We start from the raw sequence: 21,036 nt of genomic DNA on the forward strand, positions 1-21,036 counted from the left end.
GCCCTGATGATCATATGTGACCCTGGACCACAAAACCAGTCTTATGTCGCACAGGTATATTTATTATCTATTTTTCTTTTATGCCAAAAATCATAAGGATATTAAGTAAAGATCATGCTCCATGAAGATATTTTGTAAATTTCCTACCGTAAATATCAAATATCAAAACTTAATTTCTGGTTAGTAATACGCTTCATTTGGACAACTTTAAAGGCGATTTTCTCATTATTTAGATTTTTTGCACCCTCAGATTTCAGATTTTTAAACAGTGCAAAAATATTGTCCTATCCTAACAAACCATACATCAATGGAAAGCTTATTTATTCCTCTTATGTATTGATGTATGAATCTCACTTTCAAGAAATTGACCCTAATGACTGGTTTGTGGTCCAGGGTCACATATATGATTGGACTGGTCACACTTTTCACCTTCAAGCAGATTTCTCTCTTTTAGATTTTCCATTGCATCTCTCACTCCTGACATCTGCGAGGAAAGTATGTGTGGGACATTTCAATTTTATTTGGTTTTTAATTCACCATGTATTACACAGGGTTCACTGATTTTAATAATATCGCACCACAGCACTAAAGCTGTTTATCCCATTGTAGTTCTATTTTAAGTGCTGTAAGGACAAAACAACCACACAACATTAGGAATTTCATTCAGTACAGGGTTTCTGATGAGTTTTATCCCCGCTTCTGACCGCAACTCCGCAGGCACCCTACAGCAACCCTAAAAGCTGCTTATGTGCCCCTTCATCCGAGCATGCTCTTTGATTAAGACAAAATGTGAGATCAGGACACTCCAATTAGAGTCTAAGACCTGATGTGCTTATAGTTGTTTCGTTTGTAAAACTTCTCTCTTTAAGATATCACAGATTTATGATTATAGTCTTAAACTATTTTAGAAACAGAAGCTTCTGATTAAAATATGACGGGGCAGGTTTTTGTGTAGTTTTTTTTTTACCATAATAATCATCATAACATACCTGGGTTGTCTTGTTGTGCTTCTTCAGGTTGGTTGGCTGTTTCTGCTTCTCTCCTTCCTCCATCCTCTTTGATCCCCCCTGAGAGACAGGGATCTGGGATGAAGACCTTTTTGCTGCCCCCTGCTGGAGTTCTTGCTCTAGTTTCTGTGTTTTTCTTCCCTGATGGTTTAATGTGTCAACAGCATTCCAGTTCTAAATGTGTCACACAGCTGTTATTAATTTCTGTATCAAAAAGCCAAAAGTATTCACCCCCTCAAAATAAATATGAGATGCTTACCTTAATACTTGTAGCATTTTGGACCCCGTTTTCAACCAAACCAGATCTTCTTGGGAACACTGGAGACCTTAGTAGTAGAGATATCACACACGTAAACATTTTTTGTCAAATGTCAATAAAACTTGATTTACGGCCTTCTCTCCAAGGTGCGTTTTAATGTCTGCCCCTGTCAAACGTGAATTATGACACTGGGAAAATTCCAGCGTTCCCACCCCCCACTTCTCTTCCTGAGCCTGGATTCATGTAGGTCTACTGAGTAAGAGTTAGTAGCACGGTTATTGTAGTTAACTAAAACCATACAAAAATAACAGTAACACTTTACAATAAGGTTCCATTAGTTAATGTTAGTTCATATGTTGCTCATTGTTCATTCGTGTTAGTTAATACATTTATTACAGTATTTATTCATGTTAGTTGAAAATACAGTCGTTCATTCTTAGTTCATGTTAATTCACAGAGCATTAACTAATGTTGCCAAGCACAACTTGTGCTTTTAATAATGCATTAGAAACTGCTGATATCAACATAAACTAAGATCAATAAATCCTGAAGAAGTATTGTTCATTCTTAGTTCAGATTAACTAAAGTAGTTAACTAATGAAGCTTATTGTGAAGTGTTACCAAAATAACAATAACAATTTAATTTGTTACTTGAAATAAAGTAAGCGTTTACTGGCATACAACAAAGTATATATATATATATATATATATATATATATATATATATATATATATATATATATATATATAAAAAATCAGTTAATTGCAGAGGAAACATTTTTCATTTCCCTTTAGTTTAAATTGATGTACTAAAATAAAAATGGAAATGGATAATATAAGAATAAAAAAACATTCAAAATATTCATAAACTATAATAAAATGTAAATGATACTAGAACTAAAATGAAATAAACTAAATAACTAAAGCTAAATAAACTAATGAATGAGTGAATGAATTAATTCATTTTTTGTTTTTATACTAGATATACTGGTTCCCAGTTAGATCAAGTAAGCGAGTAAATGAATGAAAATGAACCATGAAAAAAACAAGGTAACCACAAGTTTACAATGGTTTTGCTACACTAACCATAGTTTAAACATTTTATTTGTAGTAAAACGGTACTATATAAATGGTAATTAATAAGTCAAAACTACACTTTAGTACACTTTTACTATAGTAAAACCATGATTAATTTTCATAAGGGAAATAAATAAATAAATACTTAAAATATTGGTGTCACAAAAGGATTTTGTAAATGTGACATTCTCAAATATTGCTTTTTTTTTGTACCAGAATTGTTGGTTATTATAGAAGCCCGTTTCTGCCACTGAATGAAAAATATAAAAAGGTAAGCGTGACTCTTGACTTTTTTTCTCAGAATGTTGAGATATAAACTCGCAATTCTGACTTTTTTTCAAGAATTGTGTGATATAAACTCGCAATTCTGAGAAATGAAGTCAAAAGTGTAAGATGTAAACTCACAATTCTGACTTTTCTCTCAGAATTCTGAGTTTATATCTCGCAATTTTTTGTTTATATCTCGCAATTCTGACATTATAACATGCAATTGTGAGTCATTAAGTCAGAATTGTGAAATATAAACTCACCATTCTGAGAACCTATCAGTTTTTTTCCCCCCTCAAAATTGGACTGGCAAGTTAATATCTCACAATTCTGTTTCATGGGCTCACTACTGATTTGAACAGAATAAGGGGGAAGGGAGAGTGATGGAGCCTCTGAGTCTGGGATTTCCCCGCTGTCTCATTTTTATATAAGAAGGAGTGGAAATAAACCTGCCTTGGGAGGGAAGATAATGAATCAAACTGACTGACAACAGACAGAGTGTTGACGCTGATTGACTGACCTTTCTCCACGCTGCTCTCTCTCTCTGAACAGACTTTTCAGCTGGAGCACAAAAAGGAGAAACAAACAAACACAAATAAGTAAATGCTATTGTATTTTTCCTAATGAAGTGTTTAGGAGTTTTACTATGCACAATGTGTAGCACCTGCTCGGTGACCAGCCTCCTCTGTTGGTTAGGATCTACAAGGTCTGAACTGGCAGGTTTCTGTTTTTTAGTCTCTGGTGGAGATTCTTTCTCCGTTTTATCCTTTGGAACAAAATTTGCATAATTATCATTGAATAAACACATGAACACACATGTGCAAACAAATGTCTGTCAATACCTGTTGGGGAGGTTCAAGATCCTGCAGTTTTTGTAAGGCTCGGTCTCTCTCCAGTTCAAGCGTTTTTGCTCGCCTCCTGCTTCCTGGAGCCACAAAACCAAGTTAGTTGCAGGGACATACTCATAAAGGCTTGGTTAACACATTCCTGTGCACAAAATGTGCATTCTTTAGTTATTTTGGCAGGAATGTTTCTCCAGTACACAAGGGGGCGATAAAGTCACCTACAAACAGTTAAACAGTACCATTCTAACAGTATTGAGGTAGCTAAATATAAACAGGTCAACAGTTTCAATTTATTTTAGGTTTAAACTACCACACAATTTACAGCAGATGCTAATGCTAATAATCCTCAAATGTAAATACTATACAAACTTGGGCTTGGTTTTTAATTCTGACACATTTAGTAACACAACAACATGTAAAATCACACTTGCATTTCTGGGAGCTTTTGTGTTCTAATAATTATAACACATTTTTGGACTTTTCTCAATATTAGCGTGAGAAAATACGTTCTCCTGTTTTTTTTTTTTTATTAGCAGGAACGTTTCTCCAGTACACAAGGGGGCGATGGCAGAGTTGCCAGGTTTTCACAACAAAACACACTCAATTGCTACTCAAAACTAGCCCAAAACTAGCCCAATGGCATTTTGAGGGGGGTCCTCCAGTAAAAAAAACAATTTCCAAGGGATAAATATAACGTTATTGGGGTTGTTTCAACCTGCGGAAATGAAAATCCACCCACGGAAACAGTGATAAAGTAGCCCAATTCCACAGGAAAACCATACACTTGGCAACACTGGGTGATGGAGTCACCTACAGACAACTGTACTTTTACACAATATTCAAGTAGCTAAAAACAGTTATAAACAGGTCAACATTTTCAATTTACTACACCAACTTGCGCTGTTTTAAATTCGGACACATTCGAACATAACAACATGTAAAATTGAGCTTGTATGTCTAGGAGCTTTCGTGTTATATTAATAATAATACATTTTTGGGGCTTTTTCAATATTAACATGAGGAAAACATTCTTCTGGGTTTTTCTGGCAGGATTGTTTCTCCAGTACACAAGGGGGCAATAGAGTCTCCAACAAGCAGCTGTGCTTTTACACAGTATTCAGGTAGCTAGCTATAAACAGGTCAACAGTTTCAATTTATTTTATTTTTAAACTACCGCACCAACTTTACAGCAGATGCTAGTGTAAATGTGTGTTTATTAATTATGATACACTTTTGGACTTTTCTCAATATTAACATGAGGAAATACATTCTTCTGGGGTTTTTTTTTTTGTCAGGAATGTATCTCCAGTACACAAGGGGGCGATAGAGTCAGCTACAAATGCTTGTACTTTGAAACAGTATTCAAGCTAGCTATAAACAGGTCAACAGCTTCAATTTATTTTAGTTTCAAACTACCGCACCACGTTTACAGCAGATGCTACTGCGAATAAGCTCTAGAGCCCTTTCTAGTGTAAATGCTACATCTACTTGCGCTGTGTTTTAAATTCTGACACATTTCGTAACACAACAACATGTAAAATTAAGCTTGTATATGTAGGAGCATTTGTGTTCTATTAATTATGACACATATTTCGACTTTTTTCAATATTAACATTAGAAAATAAATTCTTCAGGGGTTTTTTTGGCAGGATTTTTCTCCAGTACACAAGGGGGCAATAGAGTCTCCTACAAACAGCTGTGCTTTTACACAGTATTCAGGTAACTAGCTATAAACAGGTCAACAGTTTCAATTAGGGATGGGCGATACCACTTATTTTGTTTTCGATACGATACCGATATTTTTAAGGCCAGTATCATCGATATCGATACCGATACGATACTTTTAAACTTAATTTTTTAATTATTACATTTATTAAATTAATAAGAGTAAAATATGTAATTATGCCCTTTTTTATAACCTTTTACACTTTATATTTGAAATGCATTTTAACATTTAATATGCAAATAATTAAATTTTATTTTCTAAACGTGGTTAAAATATGTTTACTTTAGTGGTAACTACAAAACCTACAGTTGAAAATACTTGGTTTCATAAGGGGCTGCCAGTGACAAGCTGTTGCACACATAAAATACAACATTTTTATTCTGCCAGTGTATAATTTATATTAACATTACTACAAAACATGATCAAGTGTTAATTTAATTTAAGTGTTAATTTAAAGAAATGTAATTGCACTTGTGAAATGCAAATTATGTAAGCTTCAGTTTCAGTTTGTTTATTGAGAAATAGCTCAAACATTTTTTTATTTTCTGTCCTCTGATAAGCATTGTACAGGGCTGTCGTTCCCAAAAGCATCAATGCTTTCTTATGATACTTTAGCGAAACGCAGCCCTGTTTGAATGCACTGTCTAAAGGGAGTGAATGCTCTCTGATTGATTGGTTCTGTCTTGCATCATTTGCGTGCGTTCAAATGAGCAGGAAAAGTGTTCTATCGTGAACAGTTATTCTCTAACATAGGTTATGCATCCAATTCAATGCACATTGTACTCCTGGCTTTTTGTTAAATAAACAAAATCACTGGTAAATAAAACACACCTTAGTATCGATATTTTCAATTTGAGTATCGATACTTTCGATACTCGCATCAGTATCGATATATCGATACTTTAGGATCGATATGCACATCCCTAGTTTCAATTTATTTTTATTTTTAAACTACCGCACCAACTTTACCGCAGATGCTAATGCTAAAACGCTACAGAGCCCCTTCTAGTGTAAATACTACACCAACTTGCTTTGTGTTTTAAATTCTGACACATTTTGTAACAAAACAACATGTAAAATTAAGCTTGTATATCAAGGAGCTTTTGTGTTCTATTACAACACATTTTTTGGACTTTTCTCAATATTAGCATGAGGAAATACATTCTTCAGGTTTTTTTGGCAGGAACATTTCTCCAGTACACAAGGGGGCGACAGAGTCACCTGCAAACGGTTGTGTAGCTATAATATAAACAGGTCAACAGTTTCAATTTATTTTATTTTTAAACTACTGCACCAACTTTACAGCAGATGCTAATGCTAAAACGCTACAGAGCCCCTTCTAGTGTAAATACTACACCAACTTGCGCTGTGTTTTAAATTCTGACACATTTCATAACATAGCAACATGTGAAATCATGCTTGCATATCTAGGAGCTTTTGAGTTCTATTACTTATAATACATTTTCTCAATATTAGCATGAGGAAATATGTTCTTAAGTTGTTTTGGCAGGAACATTTCTCCAGTACACAAGGGGATGACAGAGTCAGCTACAAACAGCTGTGCTTTTACACAGTATTCAGGTAGCTAGCTATAAACAGGTCAAAAGTTTCAATTTATTTTAGTTTCAAACTATCGCACCACCTTTACAGCAGATGCTAATGCTAATACGCTACAAAGAACCTTCTAGTGTAAATGCGACACCTACTGTGTTTTAAATGTCCACTGAAGTGCTTTGAAACACACGTTGATGTAATTTCAACTGAAACAGGAAGACAGGGCGGGACATCAAGCATATGTGTGAACTCGTGCATTTAATCCGCTCCGTGCCATAATGTCTCTGAACTGGAGCAGACTGTGTGTGTGTTGCGGCAGTTCATGTGACACAAAGCGAAACCGAACTTCATTTGCCGCAACAGAATACATATTTACACTGTCTACAGCAGCGGTTCCCAATTCCAGTCCTCGCGCCCCACCGCTCTGCACATTTTGCATGTCTCTCTTAGTTAACACACCTGATTCAGATAACCAGCTCATTAGAAGTGAGGTCCGTGCAGGAACTGCGATCCGATTGACATGGTCCCTGCAAAGTGTTCATTGCTCCCTGCTCCCTAAGCGGGGGAAATCTGTTTACTATACTTCGAAACATTCATTCACATATTTGCGCTACGCCACAGCTTGTAGCGTCTTCACACACAGATGAAACTTACTAGAGAAGTGTGACATAAGTGCATCTGTAAATAAATGCATTTTAAAATTACGTCTCGCACGCTTTAATGACCTTCAAATGGAACACATACGCTCGCTTCGAACTAATGAATAATGGCGGAATATCCTGTGATGTCCACTTCGTAGGGCAGTAACGGTGGAATAGAACAAACGTCGGAAGCGATGCGTGAAACACACAAAATGTGCAGAGCGGTGGGTCGCGAGGACTGGAATTGGGAACCGCTGGTCTACAGCATTCCCTATTCCCTATATAGTGCACAACGTGCCATTCACCATACAGAAAATACTAATCCTGTGAACAAGTGACCAATTTTAGCCACAAATTCAGCGTCTATTTATAGTGTAGGGGGCGGGACACTTCGGATTCTAGAGAGCATTTGATTGAACAGAAAGTTTGATGAGAAGCTGAAGTGCAGGGTGATGTCATCAACATCGTTGATCCATATTGGCAGAACTTAGAGACTGTAGGTTTTGAATGCTTATATCGTCTAAATGTAAATTTTGTGATTGTTTTGGAGCCCACTAGCTTAGAGATAACCTTAAGGCTACCATATTCATACTAAAAGCCAAAAAAACATTAATTTTGATTTCATGGGGACTTTAAATTCTGACACATTTCGGAACACAAGAGCATGCTTGCATAATTAAGAGCTTTTGTGTTCTATTAATTATGATTTCGGCTTACTAAATATTAGCACTAGGACATACCTTCTAGGATAGCCTTCGATGACTCTAAGTCCTCAGGACTGTATTCATTTTCCACTTCCTCTCTCGACTGCAGGCCTTTCTGTCCAAAAATCTGCCCGGGGTAAGAGACACAAAGATGTGTGATACTGAAACCTCGTCAGATTCATCTGTTCTGTTGTGAGAAAGTTTCAACGTCACAGCTGTCGTTGTACCTCCTGCTCCAGGGCGGATATCTTGATCTGAGCCTCTGCTTTCTCTGTTATCCTCTGTATCTCCAGGTTCTTCAGATCTTGATCCCTGTGGTAGAAAGAAAAAAAGAGATGATGGCATGAAACCTGTCATATAGTTTATTGTTCCATAAAGGAACAATAAGCAGCTGCTTCCGGTTTTACTAGTTTTTGATAGCACTGTATAGTCCATGACCGTTAAACCCCCAAATGGGAAGAAATAGTGTCGTTTATCCTGATGTGAGTTGTGACCTTGACCTTTACAATGTTTCTTTAAAAAACGAGTTATTTATATACTTTTTAATGTCAGGAAGGTTTAGGGTTTTGTATTATTGGCGTTGTTTTGTTTTTGTACAGTGATATTTTTGTCATCCAATATTTTATTTGGAGAAGACACTGCCTCCCTCCCTTGCTTCCTCGGAGGAAACGCTGTGAGTGGGAATGATTGTGAGTAAAATATACATACTTTTCTTTAATTTCCTGATCTTTCTTTGCCAGAAGCTGCTCCAACCTGTGGACTTCACCACTCTGTTGTGACATCTGCACAGTATGAAAAATCATATCCCAATCATTGCATCAATCAACTAAGATGACACAGCTCTTGTCAGGTTTGCAGGTTCTACCTGATCGTGAGCAGACTGCAGCTCCTGTAGCTGTTCCTCCATCTCAGTGTCTCTGATCTTCAGCATGTCCCTCACCTTCAGCAGCTCCGCCTTCACCTGCACCAACTCTCCATCCTCGTCTTCAAGAGACACCTTGGATATTACATTTTTAACATAAAAAAAAACTCTTTAAATGCATATTATATATAAAATCATGAGGGATTTTTCAACTCTGAGATAAGGATGGATGTAAAAGAAGAACAAAAGACATACAGAGTTATCCATGAGTCTCTGCTGCACATGGCTTTGGTCCCTCTCAGGCTCTATCTGCTGCTTGCTGGCATCTAGTGGCACTTCCAAAACGTCAGACTCTTGCTGTAAAACAACATAAATATTTACTAACATAAACCACAGCAATACACTTGCCAAAGGTCAAAATGTACCAATGGGCAAAAAATTAAAAGTAAAGTTACGTTGTCATTCTCTCGCTGTTGACTCTTGAGCTCATCAAGTTCTGTCTGTGTTGAATATAACGTCATCGCCACATCCAGCCATCTCTCGTTCCAGTGAGCAGCCAGTTTCTTTAACTCCTCCTTTTCCTGTTCAAACTCCACCCTTTTATGCTGTTGCTCCTCCTCTTTATGCTTATGCTCCACCTCCAAGTCTTGGACTTTCTTTTCCAGGTCTTGACATTTTAATTGCAGAGTCTGATGTTCTTGCTCTAGATTGTCTTGCAATTCTCTGTACATATGAAATAAATAACCTATATCAGAGCCAAAAAATCTAAACGATTAATATTAAAGGATTAGTTCACTTCCAGAACAAAAATTTCCTGATAATTTACTCACCCCTATGTCATCTAAGATGTTCATGTCTTTCTTTCTTCAGTTTTGAGCAAAACATTCCATGATTTTTCTCCATATAGTGGACCCAACAGGTTGAAGGTCCAAATTGCAGTTTCAGTGCAGCTTCAAAGGGGTTTACACGATCCCAGCAGAGGAATAAGGGTCTTATCTAGTGAAACAATTGGTCATTTAAAAAAAAGTATGTACTTTTTAAACCACAAACGCTTGTCTTGCACTAGCACTAGTTTTCATCTGTGTACTTTGGTATAAAAAGGTAGGGTAGGGCGAAAAAACTCCCATTTTTTCCTCCAACTTCAAAATCGTCCAACATCGTTTTACTTTGTTTTTGTGAAGCGCATTTGACTTTATTTGCACTTTTGCTTTAAAAACACTGGGTAGTTACTTCCACCTACGTCAAACGTGGCCTTTCCAACGTGACTATGTAACGCGTAAAGTCATGGATGGAGAGCTGGTGCAACAGGAGTATTTGTGGTTAAAAAGTATATACATTTTTTTAGGGTCGTTTCACTCGATAAGACCCTTATTCCTTGGCTGGGATCATGTTGAGCCTTTTGAAGCTGCATTGAAACTACAATTTGGACCTCCAACCAGTTGATCCCCACTGAAGAAAAATGCTGTAATGTTTTCCTCAAAAACCTTCACTTCTTTTCAGCTGAAGAAAGATGGTTAAATTATCAGGAATTTTTTACTCTGGAAGTGAATCAATCCTTTAATAATCCTTTCCAAGCAACACTGAAGTTAGATATGGACAGTGGTGTCCAACCTGTGCTGGCAGCATCTCTCTCCCAGCTCTATCATCTTCTTGTGAAGTCCATCATCAAATGTTTTCCTCAGTTCCTGTTTTTCTCCTATCAGCTGCAAGCGCTCAGTCTCCAGTGCCGCAATCTGATTGGTTTGAATCAGTTTCTCTGCCTCCAACTCATGTAGCTGGTTAAGGGTCACCTGTAGTCTCTCTGTAGCCTTGGTCAGATCAGACGACAGCTTTTCGTTCAACTGAAATCCAAAGCATTCAGAAAAAGTTCGTTCAGAATATACTAAAATGGTGGTGTTTTTTTGTATACAGATTTGGAGAAGAGTGACTTCTGACCTCTTTAATGGAAAGTAGCTCTTCTTTCATCAACAAGGTTTCCATCTTTTGTTTGCTGGCCTGGCTCTTAGCTTGAGACAGCTCTGAATGGAGCTCACACACTTGCTCATTGAAGCCCTGTTTGCTCCTCTGCTCCCTCTGCACTGCAGATCCAAAGCCTGGAATCTTTGATGCAGCTCTGCTTTCTCCTTTAAAGACACAGACAGAAGGGTCAGCGTTTATACCATATTACATCTCAACTGGTGGGTTGCGAACCAGAAATGGTCAAGGACAGCAGGGGGAATCAATGCTAAATGCAAGTAATAAAAAGAGTGTGGTAAATAAAATTATGTATGATAAAAACGTTAATATGAAATGTTATGTCACACCTGGACAAGACGGTCTTTGTCCATTAAAGCTCTGGATAGTTTGACCTTTAAGTCATTCAGATTGTCTTCAAGTCTCCGGGTTTTAGTGGAAAACAGATCTTTTTCCTAAGGAAGGTAGAAAGTAGTTTTTCTTAATGGATGTCATAATGAAAATTTACAGAGTGCAGCACTGTTTTTTGCTCATACCAGTTCCATTTGTCCCAGACGGCTGCGGGCCTCATTCAGCTGGTCCTCTATTTCTTTCTGGGCCTTGATGGAGCTGCTCAGCTTTTGTTCCAACTCTTCTGCTTGGATAATTGCCTCTTGTTTACTCTGTGTAAATGTTTGCACATTTTTTAAATCTAAACTTAGCAAATTCATAGCAAAAGCTGAGCTTAATTCTTAGTTCTGTGACGATAAATCGATCGCGATTCATCATGAATTGATTCCAAATGCATCACGATTCTCTCTGAAATCGATTCTGAGCTTATTTTTTACCAGCAGATGGCGCTCTAACCTACTTTTTTCCCAAACAATCAAATATTCACGAAGAAATGCACTCAAGAATGCTTTTTCGGCTTAGAATGCATTTATGGCCCGAGATTAATGTAAACACAGGTCACTGTGAACTTGTAATTCACTTGAACCTTTTCTACCTTTGTGAATGATTATTTTAAATTCAAGTGTACATAAGGAATCGGAAGCAAGCAGAGTACGTCTGTTTCTAAAGCATGCAGTGCCATCTGCTGTTCAAAACTAAGCTAAGAATCGATTCCAGAGAGAATTGCGATGCATTTGGAAAATCTCAAAATCGATGCAGTTGACGCATTTTGTGCATTAAATGTAACTTCAATCACAATAAGATTTAATTCTGCCATCAATTACTCACTTTTTTGTTGTTGTTCCAACCTGTATGACTTTCGTTCTTCTGTAAAACACGAAAAACATTTTTGAAGAATTTTTATTTTTTGGGGTTGTTTTGGACCATAGTTATTTTACTGTTATTACATACACTATTTTTATTTTTCATTTTTAATTCTAGTTTAATTTTTAGTCATTGTGTTATGTGCTTTTGTCATTCTTATTAGTTTTTTTAATAACATTCATTTAGTTTATAGTTTTTAATTTCACTTTATTACTTTACTACTTATTTTTTTAATTAACACATTTAAAAAAAAAAAAAGGTTTTAGTTATAGTTTACAATAATAGCCTCGTTTTGGACCCTAGCCCTGTTTTTGACTTCCACTGTATAGACAAATTCAAAATCTTCTTTTGCACTTCATGTAAGAAAGTCATACAGGTTTGGAAAGACATGAGGGTGAGTAAATGATGACAAAATGTTCATTTCTGGGTAAAAAAAAAAAAAAGAATCAATGTTTAACCTCTTCAGAGGACTGGAGCTGTCTCAGTGTGCTGTCTTTCTCATACTCCAGGTCGTCTGTTCTCTCTTCGGCTTTTCTGAGAGCTTCTCTGAGCTTCTTTATGTCCTTCTCGACCTGCCTCTGTCCCTGATGAAAATAGCAGAATATAAAACCTTCTTGATAGACTGAAAGTATTAAAGATGAAAGTTTCCCATGTACATTTGCAGTCGTTATTGTGATACTGTGACCTTTTTTTGTTATACACAATACTGCCCTCCAAAGGCAAAGTGCAGTAACTACGCCAACACTGAAACTGAGAAAAATGCCTTTAAAGTTTTTACGCCAACTAGTCAAACATGTTGACACTCTTGTTTCTCTGAAACACTCTCGTTTCTCTGGGACAAAATTGAACCAGGAGACTTTGCCACAAGACAAAACAGTTGTCACAAAGTCATTTTAAGCCTTAACTCAATTTTGACCAAATGCGTAGTTACTGCGCTTTGCCTTTGGAGGGAAGAATACCTCTCTGAAGGTTTGGCCTTTTGCAGCAGGCTGAGTTCTGTTGAGAGGGTTTGGTGATGTGGGTGGAGTTCTTCTCTCCAGGTTGGACCTCATCTTCAAAATGTCTAACTCAAGCTGCAGAACTCTTTGTTTACATGGAGTGAATTAAAGATTAATTAAAGACAAGGAAAATCCATTGAAAATGTGAGAATTTAGCATTTTTTCAAATTTATTCCATACATAAGTGCCAATTTAACTCACTTGTCATGTAATGCCCCTTGACGACGGCTTTCCTCAAAGCGGCTCAGCTCTGCAGCCTCCTTGTCTTGTTCAAGAGCACTCACTGCCTCAGACAGCTGCTGTGAGGGAGGAAGATCAATAGCAATGAGGGTTTCTTGAAGACAACAGCATTTTATATCACTTTCTTGTTCACTGACCCATCAAACTAAACATAATTCAAAATCTGTGGATCAACCATACCTTGTGCTTCTTCTCCAGAACATTTGAGAAGCTCTGGCTTTGTTGAAGCTGAGATCCTTTGGTTTTCAGAAGGTCTGTCTGAGTGTCCAGGTGACCTCTGGCCTCTCGGAGCCTCTGGACGAGCTCAGCCCTCCTTTTGCTGCTTTCCTCCAGAGCAGCTCTGAGCTCAAAGTCCTCAGCAAAAGAGTGTGATCGTGGAGCTCCTTCTGGAGCCAGACGGGATGTAGATGACCATCTCGTCATGCCCAAATAGCCCCTGTCTTTCTGGCTGCCAAGAGTGCTGGCTCATCAAAAGAAACAAACATTTGGGAAATTTTAGCATTACAGTTGAGGTCAAAAGTTTACATCCCCCTTTCAGAATCTGCAAAATGTTTATTATTTTACCAAAATAAGAGGGATCATACAAAATGCATGTTATTGTTTATTTAGTACTGACCTGAATAAGATATTTCCCATAAAAAGATGTTTACATATAGTCCACAAGAGAAAATAATAGCTGAATTTGAATAAAAATGACACTGTTCAAAAGTTTCTTGATTCTTAATACTGTTGTTACCTGAATGATCCACAGCTGTGATTTTTTTTGTTTAGTGATAGTTGTTCATGAGTCCCTTGTTTGTCCTAAACAGTTAAACTGCCCACTGTTCTTCAGAAAAATCCTTCAGCTCCGACAAATTCTTTGGTTTTCCAGCATTTTTGTGTATTTGAACCCTTTCCAGCAATGACTGTATGATTTTAAAACCCAACTTTTCACACTGAGGACAGCTGAGAGACTCATATGCAACTATTACAGAAGCTTCAAACACTCACTGATGCTTCAGAATTGAAAAAAAAGCATGCATTAAGAGCTAGGGGGTGAAAACTTTTTGAATTTGAAGATCAGGGTAAATTTAACTGTCTTCTGGGAAACATGTAAGTATCTTCTGTGACATCTGAAAGGCAGTACTAAATGAAAAATATGATATTTAGGCAAAATAAGAAAAATGTACACATTTCCATTCTGTTCGAAAGTTTTTACCCCCCAGCTCTTAATAAATGTTTTTTTTTTTCCTTCTGAAGCATCAGTGAGCATTTGAACCTTCTGTAATAGTTGCATATGAGTCCCTCAGTTGTCCTCAGTGTGAAAAGATGGCTCTCAAAATCATACAGTCATTGCTGGAAAGGGTTCAAATACACAAAAAAGCTGGAAAACCAAATAATTTGTGAGACCTGAAGGGTTTTTCTGGAGAACAGCAGGCTGATAAACCGTTTAGAACAAACAACAGACTCGGGAAACAACTATCACTAAAAAAAAAAAAAAAAAAAAAAAAAAACAGCTGTGAATCATTCAGGTAACAACACAGTATTAAGAATCAAGTGTATGCAAACTTTTGAACAGGGTCATTTTTTATAAATTCAACTTTTTCTGTGGACTATATGTAAACATATTTTATGTGAAATATCTTATTCATGTCAGTACTAAATAAACAATAACATGCATTTTGTATATGATCCCTCTTATTTTGATAAAATAATTAACATTTTGCAGATTCTGAAGAGGGGATGTAAACTTTTGACCTCAACTGTACATCACTTTCTCACCAATGCATCCTGAATGGGTGCCGTCAGAAGGAGAGTCCAAACAGCTGATAAAAAAACATCACACTAATCCACAAGTGATCCACACAACTTCAGTCCTTCAATTAACATCTTGTTAAGTGAAAAGTTTCCATAATTCATAATAAAGTGAAAAAGTCCATCTCCCATTGTTTTCTCAGATCAAAACCCACCAACATTTTTATTTAGAACTGTTTTGGACTTGTAAACAATGCTTGATTTGTTTATATTTCTCCCCTGATTAAGACTTTTTACTGGAGAACTTGAGGACTTATATTTTGTTCAGAAGTTAAAAATGTCTTAATGGTGGATTTGTTTCTTACAAACTTGCACCTTTTCACTTCAAGATGTTCAATGATGCTCATGGAGTCATGTGGATTACTTGTGGATTATTGTAATGTTTTTATCAGCTGTTTGGACCCTTATTCTGACAGCACCCATTCACTACAGAGGATCCATTGGTGAGCAAATGATGTAATGCTAATATTCTCCAAAACTGTGAAGAAACAAACTCTAAAATTTGGAGCAAATTATTGTCAAATTTTCATTTTAGGGTGTGCTATTTCTTCAAAGCACTAACCTGCTGCTCATTTTTGAGTGGTCAGTCAATCCAGATAAGCCTACACAACTCCATGCTGGAGATTTCTAAAAAAGAATGGTCATATTTGTTACAATTTTGTAAAAAATTTTGAAAAAATAATCCCCAGAGTTTCACTTCATACATACCCGAGCTTTAAAAAGAGATCTGTTATCCCAAAAGTCAAGATCCGAGAGAGCGAGGGGACTTAGAGACCTAAGAGTGCTCCGGAAAGATCTACGGCCCAGGTCAGTGTCCCATTCCTGGTCACTCCAGAATCCTGAAGGTGAAAGGCTTCTTCTTTCTCCTCTCCAGTTGGCCATATCCAAAAGTGAGTTGAGATACTCTGTACTCAACTGCAGACTGTCCTGCCCTTATACAAAACTATTTCACAGGGCCCAGACAGTTTGAACCCAGCATGTCAGAGTGACACAACAACATGGAAACAATGTCTAATGTTTATTTGTTGCTAGAATGTTTTAAAACTTAGTTACTTGACAGTTAAGCAGCATCTGTGGGAGTAAATATTCATTGTGCTATTAACTGAGATAAACGTGTCACTGATGCTGTCTATTAATAATTTGCAAGTGCGTAATCACTAAATCAACATAACGTACCTTTTGTATCCTTGGTTCTGGTTGTTTTTCCTCCTTGTGTTTTGATTTCATACACACTCAGTACTTGACACTCAGTCAGTTTCTTTATTAAGCAGGCAGTGCTGTTGAAAGAAAAGCCTTGGCAGCAGGTATCTATGGTGACTGTCACATACAGGACGCAGAGAGTGTGTGTCCAGCCTACCTCTTCAGTGAATAATCATTTTGTGTGCTCATGAGGCTATTTCTGGAAAGTATGATTACAATGGTGAAGATTTAACATGTACCTGACAGAGAACTGTAACTGGTCAATAACAACAAATGGCATATATTTGTTCCATGAAAAGGAATTTAATCTATGTATTTATCCATAATTGTTTGATAATTCTATAAATTGATAAAATAATCATTTTAAAAATAATTTGAAATAAAGTTGAAGTTAAAAGTTTACATACACCTTGCAGAATCTGCAAAACGTTAATTACTTTACAAAAATAAGAGGGATCATACAAAATGTATGTTATTTTAAACATAGTACTGATCTGAATAAGATATTTCACATAAAAGACGTTTACATATATTCCAAAGGCGAAAATAATAGTTGAATTTTTATAAAAATTTATAAAAAAAATGTTTGCTGATAGTTGTTCATGAGTCCCTTGTTTGTCCTGAACAGTTAAAACTGCCTGCTGTTCTTTAAAAAAATCCTTCAGGTCCCACAAATTATTTGATTTTTCATCATTTTTGTGTATTTGAACTCTTTTCAACAATGACTGTATGATTTTGAGATGCATCTTTTCAAACTGAGGACAGCTAAAGGCCTCATATGCAACTATTACAGAAGGTTCAAACACTCAATGATGCAACAAAAGGAAAGAAGATACATTAAGAGCCAGGGGTGTAAACTTTTGAACAGAATGAAGATGTTTTTCATTATTACTGCCCTTCAGAAGCTACAGAAGATAGTTAAATGTTCCCCAGAAGTCAAAATAAGTTAAATTTACCCTGATCTTCAAAATTCAAAAGTTTTAACCCCCTGGCTCTTAATGAATAATTTTTTCCTTCTAAAGCATCAGTGAGTGTTTGAACCTTCTGCAATAGCTGCATATGAGTGCCTCAGTTGTCCTCAGTGTGAAAAGATGGACCTCAAAATTATACAGTAATTTTTAGGAAGAGTTCGAATGCACAAAAATGCTGAAAAACCAAAGAATTTGTGGAAATTTCTGAAGAACAGCGGGCAGTTGAACTGTTCAGGACAAACAAGTGACTCATGAACAACTATCACTAAACAAAAAAACAGCTGTGGATCATTAAGGTAAGAACATAGTATTAAGAATCAAGTGTATGAAAACTTTTGAACAGTGTCATTTTTACAAATTCAACTATCAATTTCTCTTGTGAATTATATGTAAACATCTTTTATGTGAAATATCTTATTCAGGTCAGTGCTAAATAAAAAATAACATGCATTTTGTATGATCTCTCCTATTTTGGTCAAATAATTAGCATTTTGCAGATTCTGCAAGGTGTATGTAAACTTTTAACCTTAACCGTAAACATATATTTAATAAATGTAACATTTACCATGTACCTGACAGAAATAATAATAGGTAATTGATTATTATTATATATTATTTGTATGTATGTATGTATGTATGTATGTATATATTATTATATATATATTATTTTAAATGGCTTAAGGTAAATGCAGACCAAAGTTAAAAGGCTGTCAACACGTTTACAGGAAAAAAAAAGAATAAGAACAGAAGAAATAATTATCTTTAGTACTATCTCACAAAAAAACTAAGAATAACCATGGTAATTTGATATATACCAACTATATACTTGTTTATATACTATGTTTACTTCAAGAAATACGTTTTTGAAAATGTATTTTAAACGAGCACATTTTAAAACTGTATTACCTTGCTAACATGTCCCAAAAGAGTAGTAATTGGCAAATATGTTATGCTTTAATTGTACCTTCGTTGTTATTGAATCCTATTAAGATGTGTTTTCCCTTGTTTATGTATTCAGTACATTTACAAAGTTCAGAATGAACGTTTTTTTATGTTAGCATGTATTTTCAGTTGAGCGCTCTGATTGGTGAGATTACCTCGGTGACGTTGCAGACGTGCCTAGTCAGTCTGCGCATGCGCGACAGACATCTGTGAGAAATGTAAATAATAGGAACCGGGGGTCATTTGACTCGTTTATCGAGATGTACAGAGGAATAATCCTGTGTTTCCGCGGTCGGACCAGTTTAAATGTATTTCAGAGTGCAATGTGTTGTTTAATGCGTCGATACATGTCAAGCGTCAGTTCAGAGTATGATATAAAGAACTTCATTATAGACAATACAGAAATAGTGAGCGCCCAAAGTTTAACCCCAGAGATTTCTTTACGACTCTTCACCCCCACCTGCCGGTTCTGGACGGAGAAACCTGAATTATGGCCTTTCCCTGATCCATACTGGGCAATATATTGGCCCGGTGGACAAGCGCTGGCTAGGTAACAGTGTTCAATTAACAAAGCACTAATAATTATTAACGCTTGGGTACATTTTAGGCTAGTTACAATACGTTACGTTCATTTTACCTGCGTTATTTGTTTTTTATTAATGATCCAGCTCTGAGTGGACTGTTTTCTCAGGTATCTCTTAAATAACCCGGAGGTGTCTGAAGGCAGAAAGGTGCTGGATCTCGGCTGTGGTTGTGGAGCATCAGCCATCGCTGCCAAACTCACTGGAGCATCCCATGTTGTTGCCAATGACATTGATCCAAGTAAGACTTGTGTTCCTGCTGCACCTCATACCTGAAATAAGAACTATTGTGATTTGTGAATTTCTTTATCAAAAAGTTTATCAAAAATTCTTAAAAGAAATCTAGTAGAATGTCCTTTTAAATCTGCAACCATTTCTACATAATTTTTTTTTTATATATAATTTATTATTGTTAATTTATTTAATGTTTTTTTAACAAAAATTATTGAAACAATCCAATAAAGTGTATCCATTAAGTAAAAAGTACTTAAAATATTATTATTGTTATTTATAATCTTTTTTTTCCCTTTTGAGTCATTAATTTATTTATGGTTACTCCATTGCCATTTTTATAAGAAGTTCTTTTTAAAAACCTTTACACAGTTATAATGGTTTGAAGCAGGGTTATTATAGTTAGCTGAAACTAAAACTATGAGTAAAACTAAAGCATCTTTATCAAAAAGTTTATCAAAAAATATTGAAAGAAATTTGGTGTAATGTCTTTTTTAAAAAAATCTGCAAATATTCCTACATTTAAAATAATGTTTTTTTTTCTTTTTTCTTTTTCAATTAATTTTGTATTAATTTAATGTTTTTAACAATAATAATTGATTTATTAATTGATTTAATAGAAGAAAAATCCTTTAAGGTGTATTCATTATATAAAAAGTACTAATAGTATTATTATTATTTAGAAACCAAATTTATTTTTTTGAGTCATAAATTGCAGTTTAAAAAAAAAAAAATTATGGTACTCCATTGCCAATTTATAAGTTCTTCTTTTTAATAATAACCTTAACACAGTTATAATGGTCTAAAGCAGGGTTATTATAGTTAACTGAAACTAGTAAACTATGAGTAAAACTAAAGCATCTTTATCAAAAGTTTTATCAAAAGAAATCTTAAAAATAAATATTAAAAGAAATCTAGTAAAATGTTTTTAAATTCGGCAACCATTCCTACATTTAAAATAATAATAATAATAATAATAATAATAATAATAATAATTAAAAAAAAAAATATATATATATATATTTTTTTTTTTTTATGAATAATTATTTATTTAATGTTTTTAACTAAAATAATTAATGGAACAAAAAATCCATTCTTTGAGTAAAAGTGTTTATTATTTATAAAATCTTTTTTTTTTTTGAGTCATGAATTTCAATTAAAAAAATCTAAATATTCATAAAACAACACCAATGAATGCAACAAGAAATGTAATATTATCTTAATGATACTAAAATAATAAAATAAAATAAAATAAAATATTAAAAGTGCTTTGTTTTTTTCTTTATTCCAGTTGCTGCTGTTGCCACAAAAATGAACTGTGAACTGAACAATCTGGACCCTTTACCTTGTGTAACAGACAACATAATCGGCTCAAAGCCTGATGACTGGGACCTCATTCTTCTTGGAGACATGTTCTATGATGAAGATTTGGCTGATCATCTGCATAAGTGGCTCCAGACATGCATAACCACACATGGAACACAAGTGCTTATTGGTGACCCAGGACGGGCTCAATTTGAAAGCCATGACATCAGAAAATTATTACATAAACTGGCTCACTTTGAGCTGCCTGACTCAGTCAAAGAGGAAAACTACGGACTAACAAATAGTACAGTGTGGTGCTACAACTACAAACCTGGTCTATAAGGTCTGATCTATACTCAGCTGTAATAAATGTTTGTTTTTTTGAGCAGCAAATCAGAATATTAAAGTGAGTTTTGAAGGATCATGTGACTGGAGTAACGATGCTAAAAATTCAGCTTTGAAATCACGGGAATAAATTAAATTTTAAAATATATTAAAATAGAAAACAGTTATTTTAAATAGTAAAAAAAATCCAAAATTGGATCAAATAAATGCAGGCTTGGTGAGCAGATGTTTAAAAAACATACTGTTGACTGGTAGTGTATATATGTATATAACTGAACTG

At 35.3% G+C, this 21,036-nt stretch overlaps 2 protein-coding genes across 2 annotated transcripts; one reads left to right on the forward strand and one right to left on the reverse strand.

Annotated features, from left to right (window-relative positions):
* Positions 1-611: 611 nt before the first annotated feature.
* LOC141301406 (uncharacterized) lies at positions 612-13,810 on the reverse strand. The gene is given in 21 exon segments (XM_073831640.1): positions 612-623; positions 990-1,181; positions 1,267-1,333; positions 3,131-3,171; positions 3,275-3,376; positions 3,453-3,535; positions 8,117-8,241; positions 8,294-8,392; positions 8,789-8,862; positions 8,946-9,109; positions 9,194-9,295; positions 9,334-9,665; positions 10,554-10,783; positions 10,878-11,020; positions 11,023-11,065; positions 11,246-11,350; positions 11,432-11,557; positions 12,608-12,733; positions 13,109-13,232; positions 13,349-13,446; positions 13,568-13,810. Coding segments are annotated over 21 exon segments (2,631 nt in total).
* A 4,701-nt stretch (positions 13,811-18,511) lies between these two features.
* Positions 18,512-20,832, forward strand: etfbkmt (electron transfer flavoprotein subunit beta lysine methyltransferase). The gene is made up of 3 exons (XM_073831870.1): positions 18,512-18,844; positions 18,986-19,116; positions 20,398-20,832. The coding sequence occupies exons 1-3, from the start codon at positions 18,555-18,557 to the stop codon at positions 20,751-20,753; spliced, it is 777 nt and encodes a 258-aa protein (XP_073687971.1). The 5' UTR covers positions 18,512-18,554; the 3' UTR covers positions 20,754-20,832.
* The last annotated feature ends 204 nt before the right edge of the window (positions 20,833-21,036 follow it).

This window comes from Garra rufa, chromosome 25, assembly GCF_049309525.1.
Source record: "Garra rufa chromosome 25, GarRuf1.0, whole genome shotgun sequence".
Taxonomy (NCBI): domain Eukaryota; kingdom Metazoa; phylum Chordata; class Actinopteri; order Cypriniformes; family Cyprinidae; genus Garra; species Garra rufa.